This window comes from Citrus clementina, unplaced genomic scaffold (assembly GCF_000493195.1).
Source record: "Citrus clementina cultivar Clemenules unplaced genomic scaffold, Citrus_clementina_v1.0 scaffold_3, whole genome shotgun sequence".
NCBI classification, from domain to species: Eukaryota; Viridiplantae; Streptophyta; class Magnoliopsida; order Sapindales; family Rutaceae; genus Citrus; species Citrus x clementina.
In genome coordinates, this window is record NW_006262339.1 from 32571208 (window position 1) to 32589848 (window position 18641).

The 18641-nt window shown below is 34.7% G+C and overlaps 1 protein-coding gene and 1 pseudogene across 1 annotated transcript; one reads left to right on the plus strand and one right to left on the minus strand.

Annotated features, from left to right (window-relative positions):
* The first annotated feature begins 233 nt into the window (after window positions 1-233).
* Window positions 234-10907, plus strand: LOC18046523 (annotated as a pseudogene).
* Window positions 10908-12547: 1640 nt separating this feature from the next.
* Window positions 12548-13000, minus strand: LOC112099884. The gene has a single exon (XM_024187388.1). The coding sequence runs from the start codon at window positions 12998-13000 to the stop codon at window positions 12548-12550; it is 453 nt and encodes a 150-aa protein (XP_024043156.1).
* Window positions 13001-18641: the final 5641 nt, after the last annotated feature.

The window sequence follows — 18641 nt, forward strand, 5'->3', positions numbered from 1 at the left end:
TCAAGTTTTAATATTTTAACACGATTATTAAATAAGTCGTGTTTTAACCAACATAAATTTAAAACAACACAAAATTGACACAATATGACTGGCTTAATGACCTATTTTGTTAGTTTTATTTAAAACCATCTAATCTATTAAAAAAAAAAAAAAAGGGTCCATGGGCCTAGCCCAAATATAAATTCAACAAAACCAGCTCCCGCTCAATCACACTCTCTCGGTCGTTCCCTTCACTCTCCAAAACCCCCCATTCCAAACAAAACCCTCATTTTTCCCTCTTAACGAAGTCACTTTCTCGAGAACCAAACATTCCCTTAGATCTCCAATTTCATAATGAGAGAAGAAGAAATAGAGAAACTTCGAGGATTGGTTCGCGACTGTGTGAGTAAGCATTTGTACTCGTCGGCCATTTTCTTCGCCGATAAAATCGCCGCTTTGACCAATGACCCTACTGGCCTGTACATGCAGGCTCAGGCTCTGTTCCTTGGCCGCCACTACCGCCGTCCATTTCACCTCCTTAACGCCTCAAAAATTGTGCTCCGTGACCTCCGATTTCGTTACTTGGCTGGTAAGTGTCAGGTAAAGTTCTGTTTTTTGATTGCATTAGAAAATTTGAATTTCAGATTTTGGGATTTGTGCTTTTTGCGTTTTTAGTTTTTTTTTTTATGTTATGAAAAAGGGAAATTTTGAAAATTTTAACTTGAAATTCGTGTTCTTTTTATTTTAGAACAAAAGAATTTCAATGAAAAATATTTGGAAATTGAATTGCTCTAGCAAATTTGCATGTGTTGTGTGTTTTAAGAAAATGAAAACTAGATTTTGAGCAATTAAGGAGAGATTATGGACTTTGAGCTGAATGGTTTTGATCAAGTTTTTCTTGAATGTTTATTTGTTTATACAACTGGGTAGTTTTTCTTTTACTTATTTATTTCTGGTCTGTCCTTTGTATAATTAGGAGGAACTGAAGGAGTGGGACTAGTGTTTGTCGATGCTCGGTGATGCTAAGGTTGATGAAGATGGTAATGTTTATGACACAAAGGATATCAATGTCATGTACTTAGATAAAGATGGGGAAGACGGAGAAATCAATGTAAGTTTTTGTTTGTAATCTCATTTTATCTGGCCTTTTATTTTTTAATTTGTTGCACATTTGTTGTATACTTGACCCAATATTTCTTTTTTCTATTACAGATCTCTTCAGCTATATGCTTTTTGAGAGGCAAAGCATATGAAGCCTTGGGAAATTGTGCCCAAGCTCGGCTGTGGTTAGTTTCTTGCGATGAATTTACATGAAAATCACTCTGCTTAATTGTAAAATGCTTTATGGTTATTTTCCCTTAGTTTTTCAGTCAAAATGATACCAACTTATACTGTCTAACGGTCTTCTGTTATAGTAACTTAGGTGTAGTAATTTAACGTACTGTTAAAGAAAGGAAATGACTTTATTGTTTTAATGGGAGAATTTTGAACATTGTTATAAACTTGTTTAAGTTGGGCATAAGTAAATTTATCTTCAATTTCATTACTGAGCAGATTTTGTTTGAATGCATGAATGTTTGATATATGTGTTTAATAACCAAGGAGTTTGTTTAGATACTACTTTAAGAATTATCTATATATAGATTGGGTAGTCTAGAAAACTCTCCTTGATTAAATCAATGTATAATTTTGATAAGACAGTTTAAAATGTTAACATCCCATGTCTTCTGGAGTCCATTTGGTGACAGAGGAATGGTAGTATATGCTGGGATGGTTTAGTTCAATAAGGCTATTAGTTCTGTTCTGCTTTTTCAAAGAGGTTGATTGCCAAATTAACAGCCACATGAAGGAGATTGTCTTTTTTTTTTTTTTTGTATCCTGAATTGTTTTTGCTTCCAACCACAATTCTGGTCTTCTATTGGTTCACACTTCCTACTTGTATCTCGATGATTTTAGCTGCAATACCTCATTACTAAATTCAGCTCTAACAACAGAGGAACTTATTTGCTTCCTCTTTATCTTGTTCCATTACTAACTTTCATGTGCAGCATTTTTAGAAGGTTAAAACTAATAGTACAGAAAGGTGGTTTTAAATCAAATGTAACAAGATTCAATTGACAGATCAGCTATGCTTCACTCCATGTGGTTACCTACACACCTGGATATTTGTTTTAGAGTTTTATGCTGTCTGAATTAGTGGCCTCATTTTGTTATCTGATTGAAAGCTTGCATGTATTTCAGTAAGTTAGGTTCTTCCCTCAACTCTTTTTCTTTAGTAACTATTATGGTATTGTTTTATAACCTTAATTAGCTTCTCTTTGGTTTTTCATTTGTCATTATATCTGCTCTATTCTGTTCAATTCCTTTTTCTCTATTCTCTCAGTTATGTTGAACTAAAACGCTATAGTTCATACAAAGGCTTACTATATTTTTTCATAATGATTTAAGGTACAAAGCAGCAATCATAGCTGATCCTTTGTGCTGTGAGGTATGCATGACACGCTATCAATGTTTTTTTTTTCCTTTCCCCCTAGGGATAAGCTGGTGGGGGGAGCGTCCCGTTCTCAAAAACTCCTTACCTTGAATTTTGTGGCTGCATAAATTTCAGACATGACTTTCTATGCAAAATATTACAACCTGTGGAAACTGTTGCCTTCTCAAGGATTAGAAAATTACTCAAAAGAGGGCTAGATTTTTTGAGCTAGGCTTGTCCCTTTTTTTTTTTTGTAAATAGAATTTTAATCCTTTTCTTTAATTTGACCTCTGCTGATCACATAGATGTCTCATTTGGATGTTCCTTATAAGATATATCGATTCTCATTCTTTATGATTTTTTTTATGGCTGTACCTTGATTTCTTTTTCAGGCTTTGGAATGCCTTATAGAAAATCACATGCTAACATGCGAGCAAGGTAATGATGTAGTTTTTTCCTAGTCATCTGTTTCTTTCATCTGAGAGAAGTGGATTATGAAAATGTTTACATTTTGAATTATAGTTCTTACATAAGTGTGCACGCGCACACACACACACACACACATAAATGAAATTATAGTCACACACAAACATGTTGATATAAATTTAATTTTGGTAAAAATTTCTTTGGCTGTGTTCAACTAGCATTGGATTTTTCATGGAACATGTTATAATAGGCTAATACTTTAAATTATTGGATTTGCTGTTGAATTTCAGAAACAAGTTTACTTTCATCATTGGAATTTGGTTTTGAAGATGGATGGCTTTGTTCATTCTACTCATGTTTGATAAAAAAGGTGAACTGTGTGCAAATTTATATGCTCTTCCAAATGTAACCATTTCAATAATAAGTTTCCCATATGTTTTCGTGATGTTGATTCTTTTTGCTGTGTTTGAGTGCAGTGAACAATTTCTTTCCTTCTTTCCTGTCTCCCTTTGTTTTATGCAGTATGACAAAGAGAATGTTGTAGAAGCCAAATTCAGAGAAATTGAAAAAGAAAGATGTGACAGTGTCCATTCGAGCCCATCCTTCTCACACAGTCTGAAAAACAATACTGATCTTTTAGAGGGCTTATTATTCTGTCAACCAGCGATACTAGATTTCAGAAATCTTCTCTTCACACAGTGTTCTTGGCTCTGTAATTGTCAAAAAGTTGAAAAGCCTTTTTTCTGTCTGATGCATTATATATATGCAGTTTAATATTTGTGGACTTCAATAATATTGATTACCTTGATTATAATATTTTCAATTGTATGGTTTTTGGGTTTCTTCTTGGTAGGGAAGATTTTTGTCTTTATCTTTTTTTGGCTTGATTCTTCTTTATTATTATTATTGTTACTATTTCCCTTTCACAAGGAAAAAATTGGAACTTGCTCCACCTCGCAAAAGTTTTAGAGCGCATTTAATTCTCGAATTGGAGAATTGGAATGGAGAATGGGAATGATTGATTGTGGTTACTTGCTAAAAACATGAAGAAATGAGGATTGATTTTGCGTGGAGCCCACAAGTTTGGAAATGAGGTACTGGAATCCCATTGCCATAAAAGAGGTGGGAATGAAAATGGGAAAATTAACACTTTTATTCTTAAAGAAAATTAAATATTTTTTTTACCTTATATAAATAAATAATTAATAATAATAGTAGTAGTAGTAATAGTTATAATAATAATAATAAAAATTTAATGATAACATTAGTAGTAGTAATAATAATAATAATAATAATAATAAATATTTCTTTTTTACCTTATGTAACTAAATAACTAATAATAATAGTAATAGTAGTAATAATAATAATAACAAAATTTAATGATAACAATAGTAGTAGTATTAATAATAATAATAATAATAATAATAATAATAATAATAATGAAAATTATAGTATTACGCTCAATATTATAATAAACATGTATATATTTATTTATTTTGTTAGTGAAATATATATAATTTTAACTAAGGGCATCATGATAACTTTCAATAATCTATTCTGACTACGAAATAAAATAAATGCATAAATGAAATTCAGCTCATTCGATAGTAAACAATTTATTATGGTTCTCATTTCTTATTCTGGTTCCAAATTCTATCCCATTTCAACTCCTGCTCATTTTGATTCATGGGAAGTAAACGCACTGTTAATTTGTCGCTGTTGTTAAATATATCCTTTGTGGATTTCATATGAGGTTTGAAATGTTATTTAGTGAAATTTAATTTCTTGTTGGCTCTATTCACCACAGCAAGGCTACAAATCTTGATGGGACATTCGCCCCCGCTTGGATAGGTTATGGAAATGCTTTTGCTGCTCAAGAAGAGGGTGACCAAGCAATGTTGGGTTATCGCACTGCTGCTTGTTTGTTTCCAGGGTAATTTTTAGCATTATTTATTCATTTTTGTACCTTCCTGATTTTCTTTTCCTTGGATCAGCATATTCATGCAATGAGGACAAGGACAAAGCCACTAACTTGCTTTTGAGCAAGTTTCAGAACACTTTTAGAATTTCATTTTTGGCTTTTTTTTTACTTTCTTGGTCTCTGAAAGATATCTTAAGGGTAGGGTTTGGTTGATTTTGCTCATCTTGATATTATTCAATTCTTGTTCAATTAGAAGAACAGTGTGCTTTGGGTGTATAATCATGTGGGTAAAAATTTTTTTTGGTCCCTCAAGTTTCTATTAGGTTTCATGTAATCCATGAAATTTCTGTTGCTTCAGCTTAATCTGTTTCAAGTGCGCTACCACTAAAAAAATTGGGTTTCATGGGTTATCAACCAAGATTTTTTTTTCTCCTTTGATTTAATATTAATAAACTGTTTTACCAATATAAACTTTTGATGAATGCTTCGCATTTGATTTCCATATTTCTTCCTGAGAAATGTTGTAAGTTGATTAAACATAGTCTTAAATCAACCCAAGGCATTGTTGTAATGTCTTTCTATTGTGATAATAAACCACACTGTCATAGTAGTTTTATGGTCGTAAAGATCAATGAATTTCATTGTTTATTGTTTAGTGATGGTATGCATTGTGTTGTGGGAGTACTCTTATCACTATGAATTGTCTTTTTACAGGTTGAATCTTGATGTTCTCTTATTCCAGGTGCCATTTACCAACTTTGTATATTGGAATGGAGTACATGCGAACTCACAGCTTTAAGCTTGCCGAACAGGTGTATTACCTTCTTCTAAATATAGGCTGCCTTTCATTTTTCTCTTTAGATTTCAATGAGAACTCCTAAGAGGTTGTTTGTTTGCAATATGAAGTCTGATTGTTGGATATTCAGATGTTGGTCTATACGATTTGCTAGTTGATGTTGTCTTGGGGGTTTCATTTTCCTCTTTGGATTTAATGTGAATACGACTTCTTTCCTCTTTGTTTAATTGTGACAACTTCTAACAGATGCTAATCACAATCTTTATTCATGATTCTGAGACCTGTGTAATTAGAATTTTGGTCATATCGTCCATTTTCCTTTGTTGTCAAAATAATGTCTTCTTTATCCAAATCTCTTAGTCATAATTCTTTGAATATATTGTTGAATTTCTGATTAGCTGCCCTTTCTCCAGTTTTTCATGCAGGCAAAGACCATATGCCCATCAGATCCACTTGTATATAATGAACTTGGTGTTGTTGCTTACCACATGAAGGATGTTTGGTTCACTTGAGTTGCTGTTTTCTGTTGATCCGTTTACCTTATTAGTGTTTCATTTTTAATAATATTATTACTTAAGTATATGAAATTCTAGTTGATTTAAACTTAGGTCTTGTTTGGTGTTGAGGTGTTATAGCTTTTAAGCTACAGGTGTTGTGGAAAAAAGCTGCAACTATTAAATAAAAGTTAATAGCTTGTAGTAAATATAATTTTTAAATAATAATTTTGACAAAATTAGTAAAGATATAATAAAGTTTTCATCATACAAGTGTAAAATCAAATCAAGTTAACTTTCAAGCTACAACAGCTGGTGTTTACCAAATACTTTAGTGCTTTAGTTTTTAAGCTATAGTTGTCCAATTCAATCCCAAACGGTGCCCTTCAGGAATTGTGCTCTTTTTATTGTTATATGTTATGGCTTTTGTATGAGTTCCCAATCACCAGTTTGACCAGCAATTATTTGAAATGTGTGGTGGTTTGAAAAGACCTTAGCGCACATTCCGTCCTCTTTAAGTGAAATGTGGGAACCAACCGTGGTGAATCTTGCACATGCTTACAGAAAGTTAAAGTATGTTTAAATTTATTGGAATAGGCTGTGTCACTTGCATTTTCTTGTTCTATTGCCTACTCAAGATATTTATCCTTTATTTTATTGTGTTTTTGTTGAATTTTACATGAAATATCATTCAGATATCTAGATTTGTTTTTTTTTTTTTGGCTAAATTTTCAAGTAGAGGATCATCTTTATCTTGATAAATGCATTTTATTTTAGGGATTCCAGCATAGGGTAATAATGTAAGATTTTTCAGTTTGCATCGTCTGAGATTGTGAGCAGCATGAAGATATAAGAAAGAAGTATAACCTTCCTTATACCGTCATGGCTGCTTATGATCAGCTTTGCCCAATAAGCTTGAGAGACTACTAGGAGCCGTAGAAGTTGTCTGTAGCACTTCCTAAAAGGACTTGATGCAAATAGTTTAAATAAGGATATGCCGGATTATGGATTGGTCTACTCTCTACTGGCTACTTCATATGCTACCCGTTTATATATTTTTCTCTTTATGGAAGAGTACTTTTTTTTTCATGTTTTTGTTTTTTTCCTTCTTAGTAGGCGGTGGATTTAGGTTTATTTCTAGTATTGCTAATCTATAAACATACATTTGACTTATTGTTTATTGAACCTGATTCTAGAATCTATCATGTTTCAGGATATATCATGAGGCAATATCCAGTTACGAGCGAGCGCTGACGTTGTCGAATAGAAGTTTGAGCACAATAGAAGTTTGAGCACCTATGCAGGTCTTGCTTACACTTACCATTTGCAGGTATGGTGGATTTATTATTAATTCATTTTTCAATGAAAACTTGTGTGCCTATGAATATTCTGCTGATGTGAGGAGTAGTTAGCAAATTGATCTAAGTAGTATTTGTTAGCAAATACTAGTTTATTGGATGCATCTAATATTTGCAGCTTAGGGTTTAAAAAACTATTGTCAGATCTTCACCGTTGCGTTAAAAAAACTGCTAGAGTCTATGGTGGCGAATTTGTTTCTTTTGGGTCTCTTGTGCAGGATAACTTCTCTGCGGCCATTACATATTATCACAAGGTAAACTCAAAAGTGCTCTTGCTGTTTCCTTTATGTGCAATAAGCTTACTGTCTATCGTAGTCATCCACTGTTGAAGAGACAACTCTAATCTCGCTACATTATATGGATCATTGATTTGCTTTTTCATTCTAATCTGCAAATCAGGCATTGTGGCCGAAGCCAGATGATCAGTTTTGTACCGAAATGTTAAGTTTGGCTCTTGTTGATGAAGATCGCCATGGCATTGACCCCAAAATCGAATTTGAGTGTAATTTGTTATTCATACCTATAACAGTTTAATTATTTTGGTATTGGTGAAGGGCTTTTATTGTATAAGCTCAGGGGCGTCATCTTCATCTATATTCTACCTTTTACATTATTAATTTATTTCCTCATTTGTTGAAATCTACTTGGCTTAGAAGTGATTTAAATTGCTTTCTTTCATGGAACCATTTTCTTCACAGTTTTTATTATTTACCACCAAACAGTTAAGTCTAGGGAAATTTACAAAAAGAGCCAAAAAAATTAAGCATTTTTCAACTTTAACCCCCCCCCCCCCAAATTTTTTCTATCAACATTAGTCAAATCACCAAATTGTGGACGAAATTACCCTCAGCATTCTCACGTTTCCCTCAAGCAAATTCCTCCCCCTCTCACCAAAATCTCATCACCGGAATCCTGTATACATCGTCGGCGGCATAGATCGGCAGTGGAGGAAGTTGTCGGCGGCTGAAACAAGCTAAATCACGTTGAAAATCTTCGGAGATCTCCAAAATCAAAGACAAAAATTGGAAACCTTAGGTGAGTTGTTATTGTCGTTGTTGTTGTTGTTGTTGTTGTTGTTGTTGATGTTGTTGTTGTTGTTGTTGTTGTTTGGGCTGTTGTTGTTCTTGTTGTTGTTTGGGTTGTTGTTGTTGTTGTTATTTGGGTTGTTGTTGTTGTTGTTGGTGTTTAATGGCGGTGGTGGGTGAGATGCATGTGGGAAAGGGAAGGGAAGAGAAAGGGAAGGGAAAGGGAAGTGAAGGGGAGCGCGAGGCCGCGGCTGTTGCACGCGAGATGCTCATCTCGCGCGCGCGAGGCCGCGCCTAACGCACGCGAGATGCGCATCCCCCTCACGCGAGGCCGCGCCTGTCGCAAGCGAGATGCGCACGATACGCTCATCCCGCGTGCACGGATGGGCATGCCACGCACATTCCGGATGAGCGTGCTGCGCGCATTCCAGATGAGCGTGCCGCGCGCATCTCGCGGGCGACAGGCGCAGCCTCGCCCACGAGATGCGCATGTCGCGCGCGAGACGCGTGCCAGCCTGCGCGCTTGGCGCAGCTCTTGGTGCCTGTCGCACCCCCGTCGCACCAAGAGACAGCTCGTTGTTTGGTGTTGCCTTTTTTTTTTTTTGCTTTTGTTCATAATTTATTAACATATAATACTTTTAACTTGTACTAGATAAATGGGCAAATCAAAAATAGCATTGCATAACCCACCCGGACCGACGAAAGAACGAGGAATGATGAAGATACCTTATGCTGATCACTTTCCCGGGCGTATCACGAGTATGTGCAAATTAGATGTCGTTGTTAATGTCATCTGGGAAAAATTAACAAAGCAACAGTTGCAACTATTCAAAGACAATATATTTGGGCATTTCTTACAGTGCCGAAGCTATCCGTTCAGTGGCGCAATTGTGCACAATATATTGCTTCGGCAAGTGTCCCATGGCGCTGGAAATGAATAGAATGAGTTATGGTTTCAAGTTGGCGACCATTTAATATGGCTATCGATTGGAGAGTGGTGCCTAGTAACGGGACTTTGCTATGGCAAAAATGTCGTCCTGACGAAGCATAAAACAATGCATAGGTTACTTAAGAAGTACTTTGGAGGTAGGAATCGATATAAATCTTGGCCAATTCGAGGAAAGATTTATGAACTTAGACTTTAAGACTATGGATGACACCGATGCGCTAAAAATCGTCATGTTTTACTTTGCTGATAGACCACTAAACGGAAGAAAAGATCATTGTCAAATCAATTTCAAGTTGCTTAATAAGGTAGATGACATAAATCACTTTCGAAGTTGTTCGTGGGGTCGTTTGTCATAGGAAACAATATATAAAAGCATTAATAATGCATTGAACGGCACAGCCAATAAATTTAAGAGGGCAAGCGCAGAAAATCCCTTGCATAGAATTAAGAAATACAATTTTTACGACTTTACGTCTGCAGTGCATGTGAGTGAAGAATTTTTTTTTATAACTTAGTTTTGTTATAATAATTATTTAATGACACGTTTTTTTACTTCATATCTTTCCTTGTTGAAGGCATGGATTTTTGAAGCGATTGGAGGACTACCATCATAGTGGGTGGTGAAAATTAGGAGGAAGGGTCCTCAGATCGTGCGATGGAAGCCCATGGCTTCTTCAAATATAAACTTCGGCGAAGTCTATATATACCTCAACGAGCGTCTTGAAGTCATTTATATGTATGTATGTATATAACCGTTAAATAATAGATGGTTATACTAATTGAAAATTTGGTATTCTTTACGATAGGATGGCACCATTTTCCAAACCCTCAAACCGGATGCAAATGAGAAAGCCACAAATTATTGGAAGACCGTCGAGGATTACGTGCCATATTTGCCAAGTTAGGTCCGTAATGTGGGTATCCTTTATAGTATCATTGAAAACTGGATGCAAAGTCATTTATATGTTTGTTTTTTTTTTGTATTTACTATTTTCTGTTTTACTTGGTGCAGCACCAGCCTTCAATCAACGAGGTGGATCATGACACCACGAGCCAAATAGGACTGCAGCAGAGTCATGTTGAGGATGACTGTGCTGCCGACGACCATTATGAATCCGCACACGATTCAGATGATAGAAATGAGCCGGAGGTAACTTTTTTCATCCTGAACATTTTGTTTAATCACATATACCTAATTTCAGCACTTTGTCATTACTTTCTTATTTTGTAATAATAAGTAAGGACTAAGTTTCGCAATGATTATTTCGTTCAACGACTGGACAAAATAGAGTCTTCCATTCACGAGTTGTGGTCGGAACTTCAGACTGGACACAGTTCCATTAACGAACTGAGGTCAGAACTTCTGGCAGAACGCAGAGAAGCACAACAATACAGAGAAGCAGTCATGGGTTTATGGCTTCGTTTGGCGCGGGTTCTTCAAAGGGCACGTACGTTGATTCTCCGTTTGGCCCCTCGCACACAGTGAGCAAGTTTCATATGCTTTTGTTATGTTATTATAATTTCAAACCCGAAATTATTTTAATATGTTCATCTCCTCGAAACAACAAGCCCCAGATGGCTATGGTCCAAACGTTGATGCTAGCTACGGTACGCATACTGATGCTGGTAATGACGACGAGCACACCCCTATGTCGTTGTACAGTTTATATGGGGACATAAGTGGCGACAGTGTACAGATATTCACGGAGGTACCTCCCGGTGTTTGTAAGTTTGGCCGTCCGTACTGACCGTCGTATATCATTGGCAGTCCTTACTTCATTCCTCCTTTCAAGAGAGTTAGGAATGCCAGGCCTATGAAATTGATGAAATTGATGAACATTACAGACTATGAAATTGATGAAAGATCGAGTGTGGATATGAATCCACTTAGGGGATTAGAAGATTCAAGGCTATGTGAGAAGTTTGATCAGTGGTTTGCCGGCAAATTTTTCGTGGATCAGCCCGTCCAACAGTCCCGAAATTTCTTTGAAATACTCATGGGCAATGCTTTGATGGGGTGGCTTGGTGACGAGGTAAGTGTGTTTAATGGTCAGTACATTACAATATTGTTCATATTTCTGCTAGCATGAATTATGTTCTAAATTTACTTGGTTTAATCCCTTCACAACATATTCACATGTATTACCGCTTGATTAGCGAGAAGCAACGTCGGTTTTCAAATGCACTACCGCAGCGTGTCACACATACAGATACATACTTTTGGGCATGTTTACGAACTCTATAATCATTAACTATAATTTTGATATTTTAAATATCTCGAAATGTTATTAATTTTCTACTCATCGTATAATAGGTGTTCCTAAAGCAATTATGGAACAATGGTAGTTGTGATGTCCATTCATTACAATATGGCAGCAACTTGAACTGATATATGGATGGGCGGAAAGATATTATGTCCAAACCGTTTACGGACGTTGATATGGTAAGAATTGTCACTCAATCTTATGGTAATTGTGTATAAAATATACTAATTTAGTATTTTTTTATGTAGATATTCATCCTTGTGAATTTGGGCGGCGATCATTGGGTACTAGCTCAAGTAGACCTTCGCGCGAAGAGGGTGCGGATTTACGACTCGTTGGTTATCTTTCGCGATGACAAAACATATTTGCGTAAATTCAAACCTCTTTAGGTCGTCTTCCCTCAATGGCTACAAGATGTTGGATTCTACAACATCTGACCTGAGCTGCAGAATGCCAACCCTTGGAAAGTAAGAATCGTTAAGGATGTGCCCCAACAAGAACCTGGAAGTGGTGATTACGGCGTATTTATGTTGATGTTTACAATGTATTTGATGTTCGGGCTAAAACTTGATTTTGATAGTAGCCACGGGCATTACTTTAGGAAGAAAATTGTTGTAGATATATTCACTGGCGATATTGCCTTGTAAGTCATTGTATTGTGTTCAGACTTGATATATGGATGTAGATTATTTTTTTAATAGATATAAACTTTTGATATATTCATATATTTAGCTATAAGTAATTTTGATCTACTTTAATACTCATTATGCAAATGAACATAAAATAATATACCTCATTACATATAATTGTAAAATAAATTATAATAAGAGTTCAGAATTTATAATTAGTTACAATGATACAGTCAGTTTGGATTCGACACAATGAGATTTTTACATCTCTTGCGGTTATGACCTGGTTGGTTGCATCGACCGCATCTCACAGTTCTTCGGTTAACATTCTCACCGATAGAAGGAATTCTTAACTCTGGACGACGACCAGGTGGTGGTGCTTCGATCGGTGGGTTAACTCTGATTTCCTGGATTTCTTCTGGAATGTCCCAATCTGTCATGTCACCAACCAACGCCACTGGTTTTGCATATGCCATGACCAATGAATATTTAAAGTAATAATCAGAGCAAAGACTTATGTAATCCACACGGACAGTCAGACAAGCAGCAATTGCATGCGCACAAACAAGCTGATCGAGTTGGAATACTCTACAGGAGCTAGTTCTTTCATGAATGTCAACTATCCCTTCCTTCATACCTTCACCCAAAACGTGAAATCGATGCTGAGACACAGGCCGAATGGTCATTCTTTCGGCCAAAATTCTCCTTTCTCCGACTATCTCATCTGCCTACGTCCTTAGACGAGTGCTCATCGATTCAGCCACAATTTTCCTATCATAAAGCCATTGTTGTAATATTTTTCTAAAGTGATCAATAAGATAAGTTACAGGAAATTTCGGTGGTTCCCTAATTAAAGAATTCACGCTTTCCACAATGTTGGTGGTAAGTATATTGTATCTCCTACCTTTAAATTCAAACCTTGCCCAATTACACGTACCCACATTATTCTCTAAGTAATCAGCCGTGCCTGAGTGGAGCATCCACAACCCTTCAAGTTGTCTTTTAAATTCTTCGTGTCCATATGCCTTTGCTGCATTAATAAAGGCTGGCTCGAATTGATCCCAAATAGCTTTGGACATCCTAAATTTAGACTTAATGTTGCCTTTGACATGGTAAAAAAAAAAACTCCATGAGCAGCAGTGTGAAATGCTTTTAAAATGGCTCTTTTGATGGCAGTGCATCGATCAGAGATAAATACTAACTCTGTTCTATCGCCAATCACTCCGTGTAACTTCGTCATAAACCATTCCTAAGCATCATTATTTTCTGAATCCATGACCCCAATAGCTAACGGATACAGTTGATTATTACCATCCAGACATGCTGCTATAAACATGCTTCCACGATATAGCCCCTTTAAATGAGTGTCATCTACAGCGATCACAGGCCTAATGTACTGCGTGAAGCCCTTGATGGAAGATCCAAGCGCAACAAAGTAATATAAGAAATTATCATCTCCATCCAGCTAAAGGTATGTCACTGTGCCCTCATTCGCTTTGGTCAAAACGTGAGAGTATTTGGGAAATAAGTTGTATGACTTTGCAGGGTTCCCTCGTACTATTTCAAGACCGACTTCTTTAGCCCGATATGCTTGCTGATATGTTAATTGGACCCCGTATTCTTACTGCATGTCTGCTCTAATGTCATTCGGCGTGTATATCCGTTTAGCTTGAATAAATTTATCTGCAATAAGATGGCCAACAACCCGACTCTTAACTTGACGGAGGCCACTAGGTAAAACCTTATTAGAGCACGTATGAACATTGTCAACTCTTCTCACTATCCAAGGAACATTCTGCTCATTCGAATCTTTCGTTGCGCAAAGATGCCAATTACATGATTCCGAAGAACAATTAGCCTTAAAGCGTGTCGTTATGGACCGTGCAATCTTGAAATCAAACTTTTCCCGCAATGACACTTTGTGCAATTCCAGTATTAACTCATTCTACTCAGCGAATAACTTTCCCACACCAATGTCAGCAGAATTACAGCTTCTAACTAAGTCTGGGGCAACCAAGTTTAAAGGCAAAACTGGAGCAAGACTCACCAGGGGATTAACTGTTGTCCTCCTCCTCGAACGGGCCATCAGAGGAATAGGTCGGTTGTCTCTATTGTTAATAGGAATATCATACTGATGCTCATCCTCATCATTGATAGGAATATCGGAATGACCAATGCCTATATCATCAACTTCAGTATTGGAGTTCATGCCTTGCACACTATTGAACGGTTCCAAACAAGCATTATCAGCTTCTGTGTTTTTGGTGTCATAACCAAGATCATCATAACTGCGGAACTCATTATTGTGAAATGGAGAGTAATGTTGCCCTAACGATGTCCCTAATGGTAACACATTTTCTTCAACATCCGCTAACATAATGCCATTATCATCAATAGTGTCATTGTTTTCGTTGACTGGTGAGTAACGTTGCTGGAACGACATGTGTTGTGGTAACACATCTTCCTCAATATCGGGGACAGACTCGTTTACTCTAAACGAAGTTTCACTTTCCACAAGTGGCTCAGGATTTTCGGCCGGAACTCGAGGATATGTGGTGACAAATATAGGGAGGCATCCATAATTGACCACATCAGAGGCCATGTGCAATACAACATTAACCATTTCATCATTAAATATGTCCATAGGTAGTGAACATGCACGATATATTGTGTTACTAGACCTCAAAGTTGTCTTCATCATCAAACTATATTCATTAGGATTTATCTGTAAAACTTCATACACCCTTGCCAGAAATTGCTCAAACGTACAATCTTTCCGAACTAAAAATGTTGTATTCTTCGCATTCACGTACTCCGTACGGCCATCTGCTAACATCTCCCACCAACCGTCGTAACATAATTGAAGTACAACGGAATCCATTAAACCTAAAAATTATAAAAAAAAACATAAGAGATAAGATTTCACGCTACAAAACCTAGTAAAGTGAATATGCAGTACATTTATGTGGATGAAATGAAGTATACAATTTTGGATTTGCTTCGTCTCATCGTAAGCTTCAAAACGATATATTATACGCCTAAAACGGACACATCTAGCCCAAGTTATTACTTTCGAAAAATAGCTTAAATTTAGTGAGACAGGCAGTGGGACATGTGCCTGTCTCACATAAAACCAGTGGGAACAAGTGAGACAGGCGCCTGTCTCACATAAAACCAGTGGGTTTATATGTGCGACAGGCGCCTGTCCCACTTGCCCGTCACACATATTTTGGTGAGACAGGCAAGTGGGACAAGTGCCTATCTCACATAAATCTGCTGGTTTTATGTGAGACAGGCGTCTGTCTCACTTGTTCTGGGCTTTTGTTTTGCTCGATTTTTTAGGAGTTTAAATGATTGATCTTCATTTCTCAACTCAAACTAACTACTTTAACAAGTCACATTATTTTGTTAATGAAAAATAACAACGTTTGCAATAAAAAACGCACTTCAATTTCGAACTCAAATGATAAAATCAATAGATTAAAAGTTTAGGTTATGGTAAGAGTATAAACTAACCTTAAGAAGCTCTCCAATTGATAATTATATCTTCAATTATGTAATGCTTGTTTGATGAAATTTGTTAATTTATTGAGAGTGATGGAGTTTGTTGAGTAATGAAGTTTGTTAAGTTGAAAAGGGAAAAGTGGTGGAAGTGCTGGAATTGAAAAGGGAAAAGTGGCATGCTTTGTAAATTTGATGAAAGTGATGAGGGTAATGTAGTACAAAAATAGGGTGTTTGGCTAGTTATGATAGAAAAAACTTTGAGGGGTTAAAGTTGAAAAACGCTTAATTTTTTTGGTTATTTTTGTAAATTTCCCTTAAGTCCATTAAGAAATTAATGATGTCACATGGATATTTCAAGAATTTTAGTTTATTAAGCTGGAAGTATTATAATATTTACAATTTTATCAATTGATCAATTTGGATAAATAAAACAACCAATTGATAAAAGTATTATCTCTTTGTGTATGTTAACTTTATTTTTTTATTGATTTGGAAGATTAAACTTATTTTCACAATTTAGGGGTAAACCAGACTTTTAGTATAAATTCTATTAAAATTTTGTTATTTTAGCAAGTAAAATGTAATAGTTGGAATATTAAACTGTAAAAATATAATTATTAAAAAAATTTACTAATAAAGTGATATATTAGACGAAGTTAGGCGATAAAGAGATAACATCCCTCTTAGGAATTAATTATATTAGTTTACAACCTTGTAATCCTTTGTTAAGCAGCAAAGTTAAATATCTTTTATTGAGTATTTTTGTTTCCTATTTAACACATGCAATCTTTATTAAATGAATAAAGATTTTTTTTAAATAAATAAATAAAAGAGGAGCAAAGCCGAAATCAAAAGAGTTAAATTTCGTCGAGCCTCGTGTACTCAGTTTAGAATTCTAAATTCACAAGTCTAATTAGGTTTATATTATTATTATGATATTAGTTAGAAAGGCAGCTAGTAAGCAAGTCGAATAAGACAGCTATTATTATTATTATTAAGTTTTTTTGGCCTCCTGCCTTTCCTCTTATGTGAACTTTGGTGAACGACTAAAGAAAGCATCAGCTAAGCTTCTGAGTCTCATCCAAAAATTATTGGTTTATACCAAGATTCCTAATTGCTACCATTTGAATTGTTTTTCAACTTCTAGTTCTCATAATTTTGAGAACAATGAAACATGAAAATAATTGCTTTCTTTGGTGATTGATTGATGTGATTCTATTTCATTGGATCATTTTCTATTTCATTATTATTATTATTATTATTATTGTGGTCGTCGTTTGTTTAGGTCACTTTGTAGTGTAGATCCCGATAAGCAATGAATTTTTTTGTCATTTATTCTTTTAGCAACTTTAATATTTTTCCTTAAGACTTTTCGTTTTCAGTGGAAACAGAGATGCACGCGAGGTAGTTGTTAATTTAGGAGTTGAGTTGAGTTTTTATTGAGTATTGAATTAATATTTATTAAATAAAAGAATAAAAGGATAAAATTGTAAAATAAATTCTTATCATTAATATATTATTCAGTAAAAATTGAGTTGAATATTAAATATAGGTTATATTGTAACTTTCTTTTAAGTTATATGATTTTATAATTAAATCTAGAGTCGTGCTAAATTACCGGGTGAGTAATTTACGACCCAACCATTTTGTACAAATATGAATAATTATAAGAGTGGATCCAGGCTGCAAGTTACTACTGATGCTTTAACTTAGCGAAAAACCTTAAGTCTTTTTTTTTTGGATTATTTTCTCCATTTCGATAACACCACTCGAACTTTAGTTGACCACGTGTCAACATTTCAATGGTATCATATCAAATTATTAGCTGTGAATCATTGAGTATGAAAACATACCGGACCCACAACTTTTGCTTTTACGTGAACGTGAATCAGATTCTTGGAAGCTGTGAAGTGGGGACTGATCGTTTAAATTATTTAAAGCCAGCAATAATTGAAGTTTTATTTATTTATTTTTTATTTTTTAAATGAGGCAATAATTGATTATTACTTCGGGAGGTTGCCAATTTTTTCCCTATAGTAATTAATATATACCATTTTTTTTTTTACTGTTTTTATAATGGCCAAAAACCCGACAGCATAAGTTTATAATATTACCTTTATTTTCAACTACTCTTTTATTTATATTTATTATAAGTTAAATAAATCACATAAATAGAAACAAAATAAAAAATTAAATATGAAAAATAAAAAATAAATGTTTTGATATGAGCAAAAAAATTAATAATAAATTTTTTTCTTGTACTTATTTATTTTGTGAAAATTTTCTTATAATAAATATATAAGAAACTTATTATAAAATGATAAAAAAATTATTATAAAAAAACTTGAATGACAAATAAAAATTTATTATAAGATAAATAATAAAATATTTTGCCTATACTTTTTACATTTAATTTTAAAATATTACAAAATGTTTATTATAAGAAAATATTCACAAAATAAATAATTATAAGAAAAAAATTTTATTATTATTTTTTTGCTCATATCAAAACATATATTTCTTATTTAATTTCTATTCATGTAATTTATAATAAATATAAATAAAAAAATAACTAAAAATAAGGGTAATATTGTAAACTTATGGTGTTAGGGGATTTTTAATAATTAAAAAAATAATTAAAAAATACATGATATATTTTAATTACTGTGAGGGGAAAAGTGGCAATCCCCTTATTACCTCCACCAAAGCTTTATGAAAAGGGAGCTGCTACCTTGTTTTCCACGGCATAAGACGATCGCTCTTAATTTTAAATGACTCAAGTTGACTTACCGTTGAACTGGAAGGACATAAAGCGAATGACCT

What these genes read in the sequence shown, in the direction of transcription:
- LOC112099884 (XM_024187388.1), bottom strand. Translation starts at nt 13,000, where the DNA reads ATGACCATTCGGCCTGTGTCTCAGCATCGATTTCACGTTTTGGGTGAA.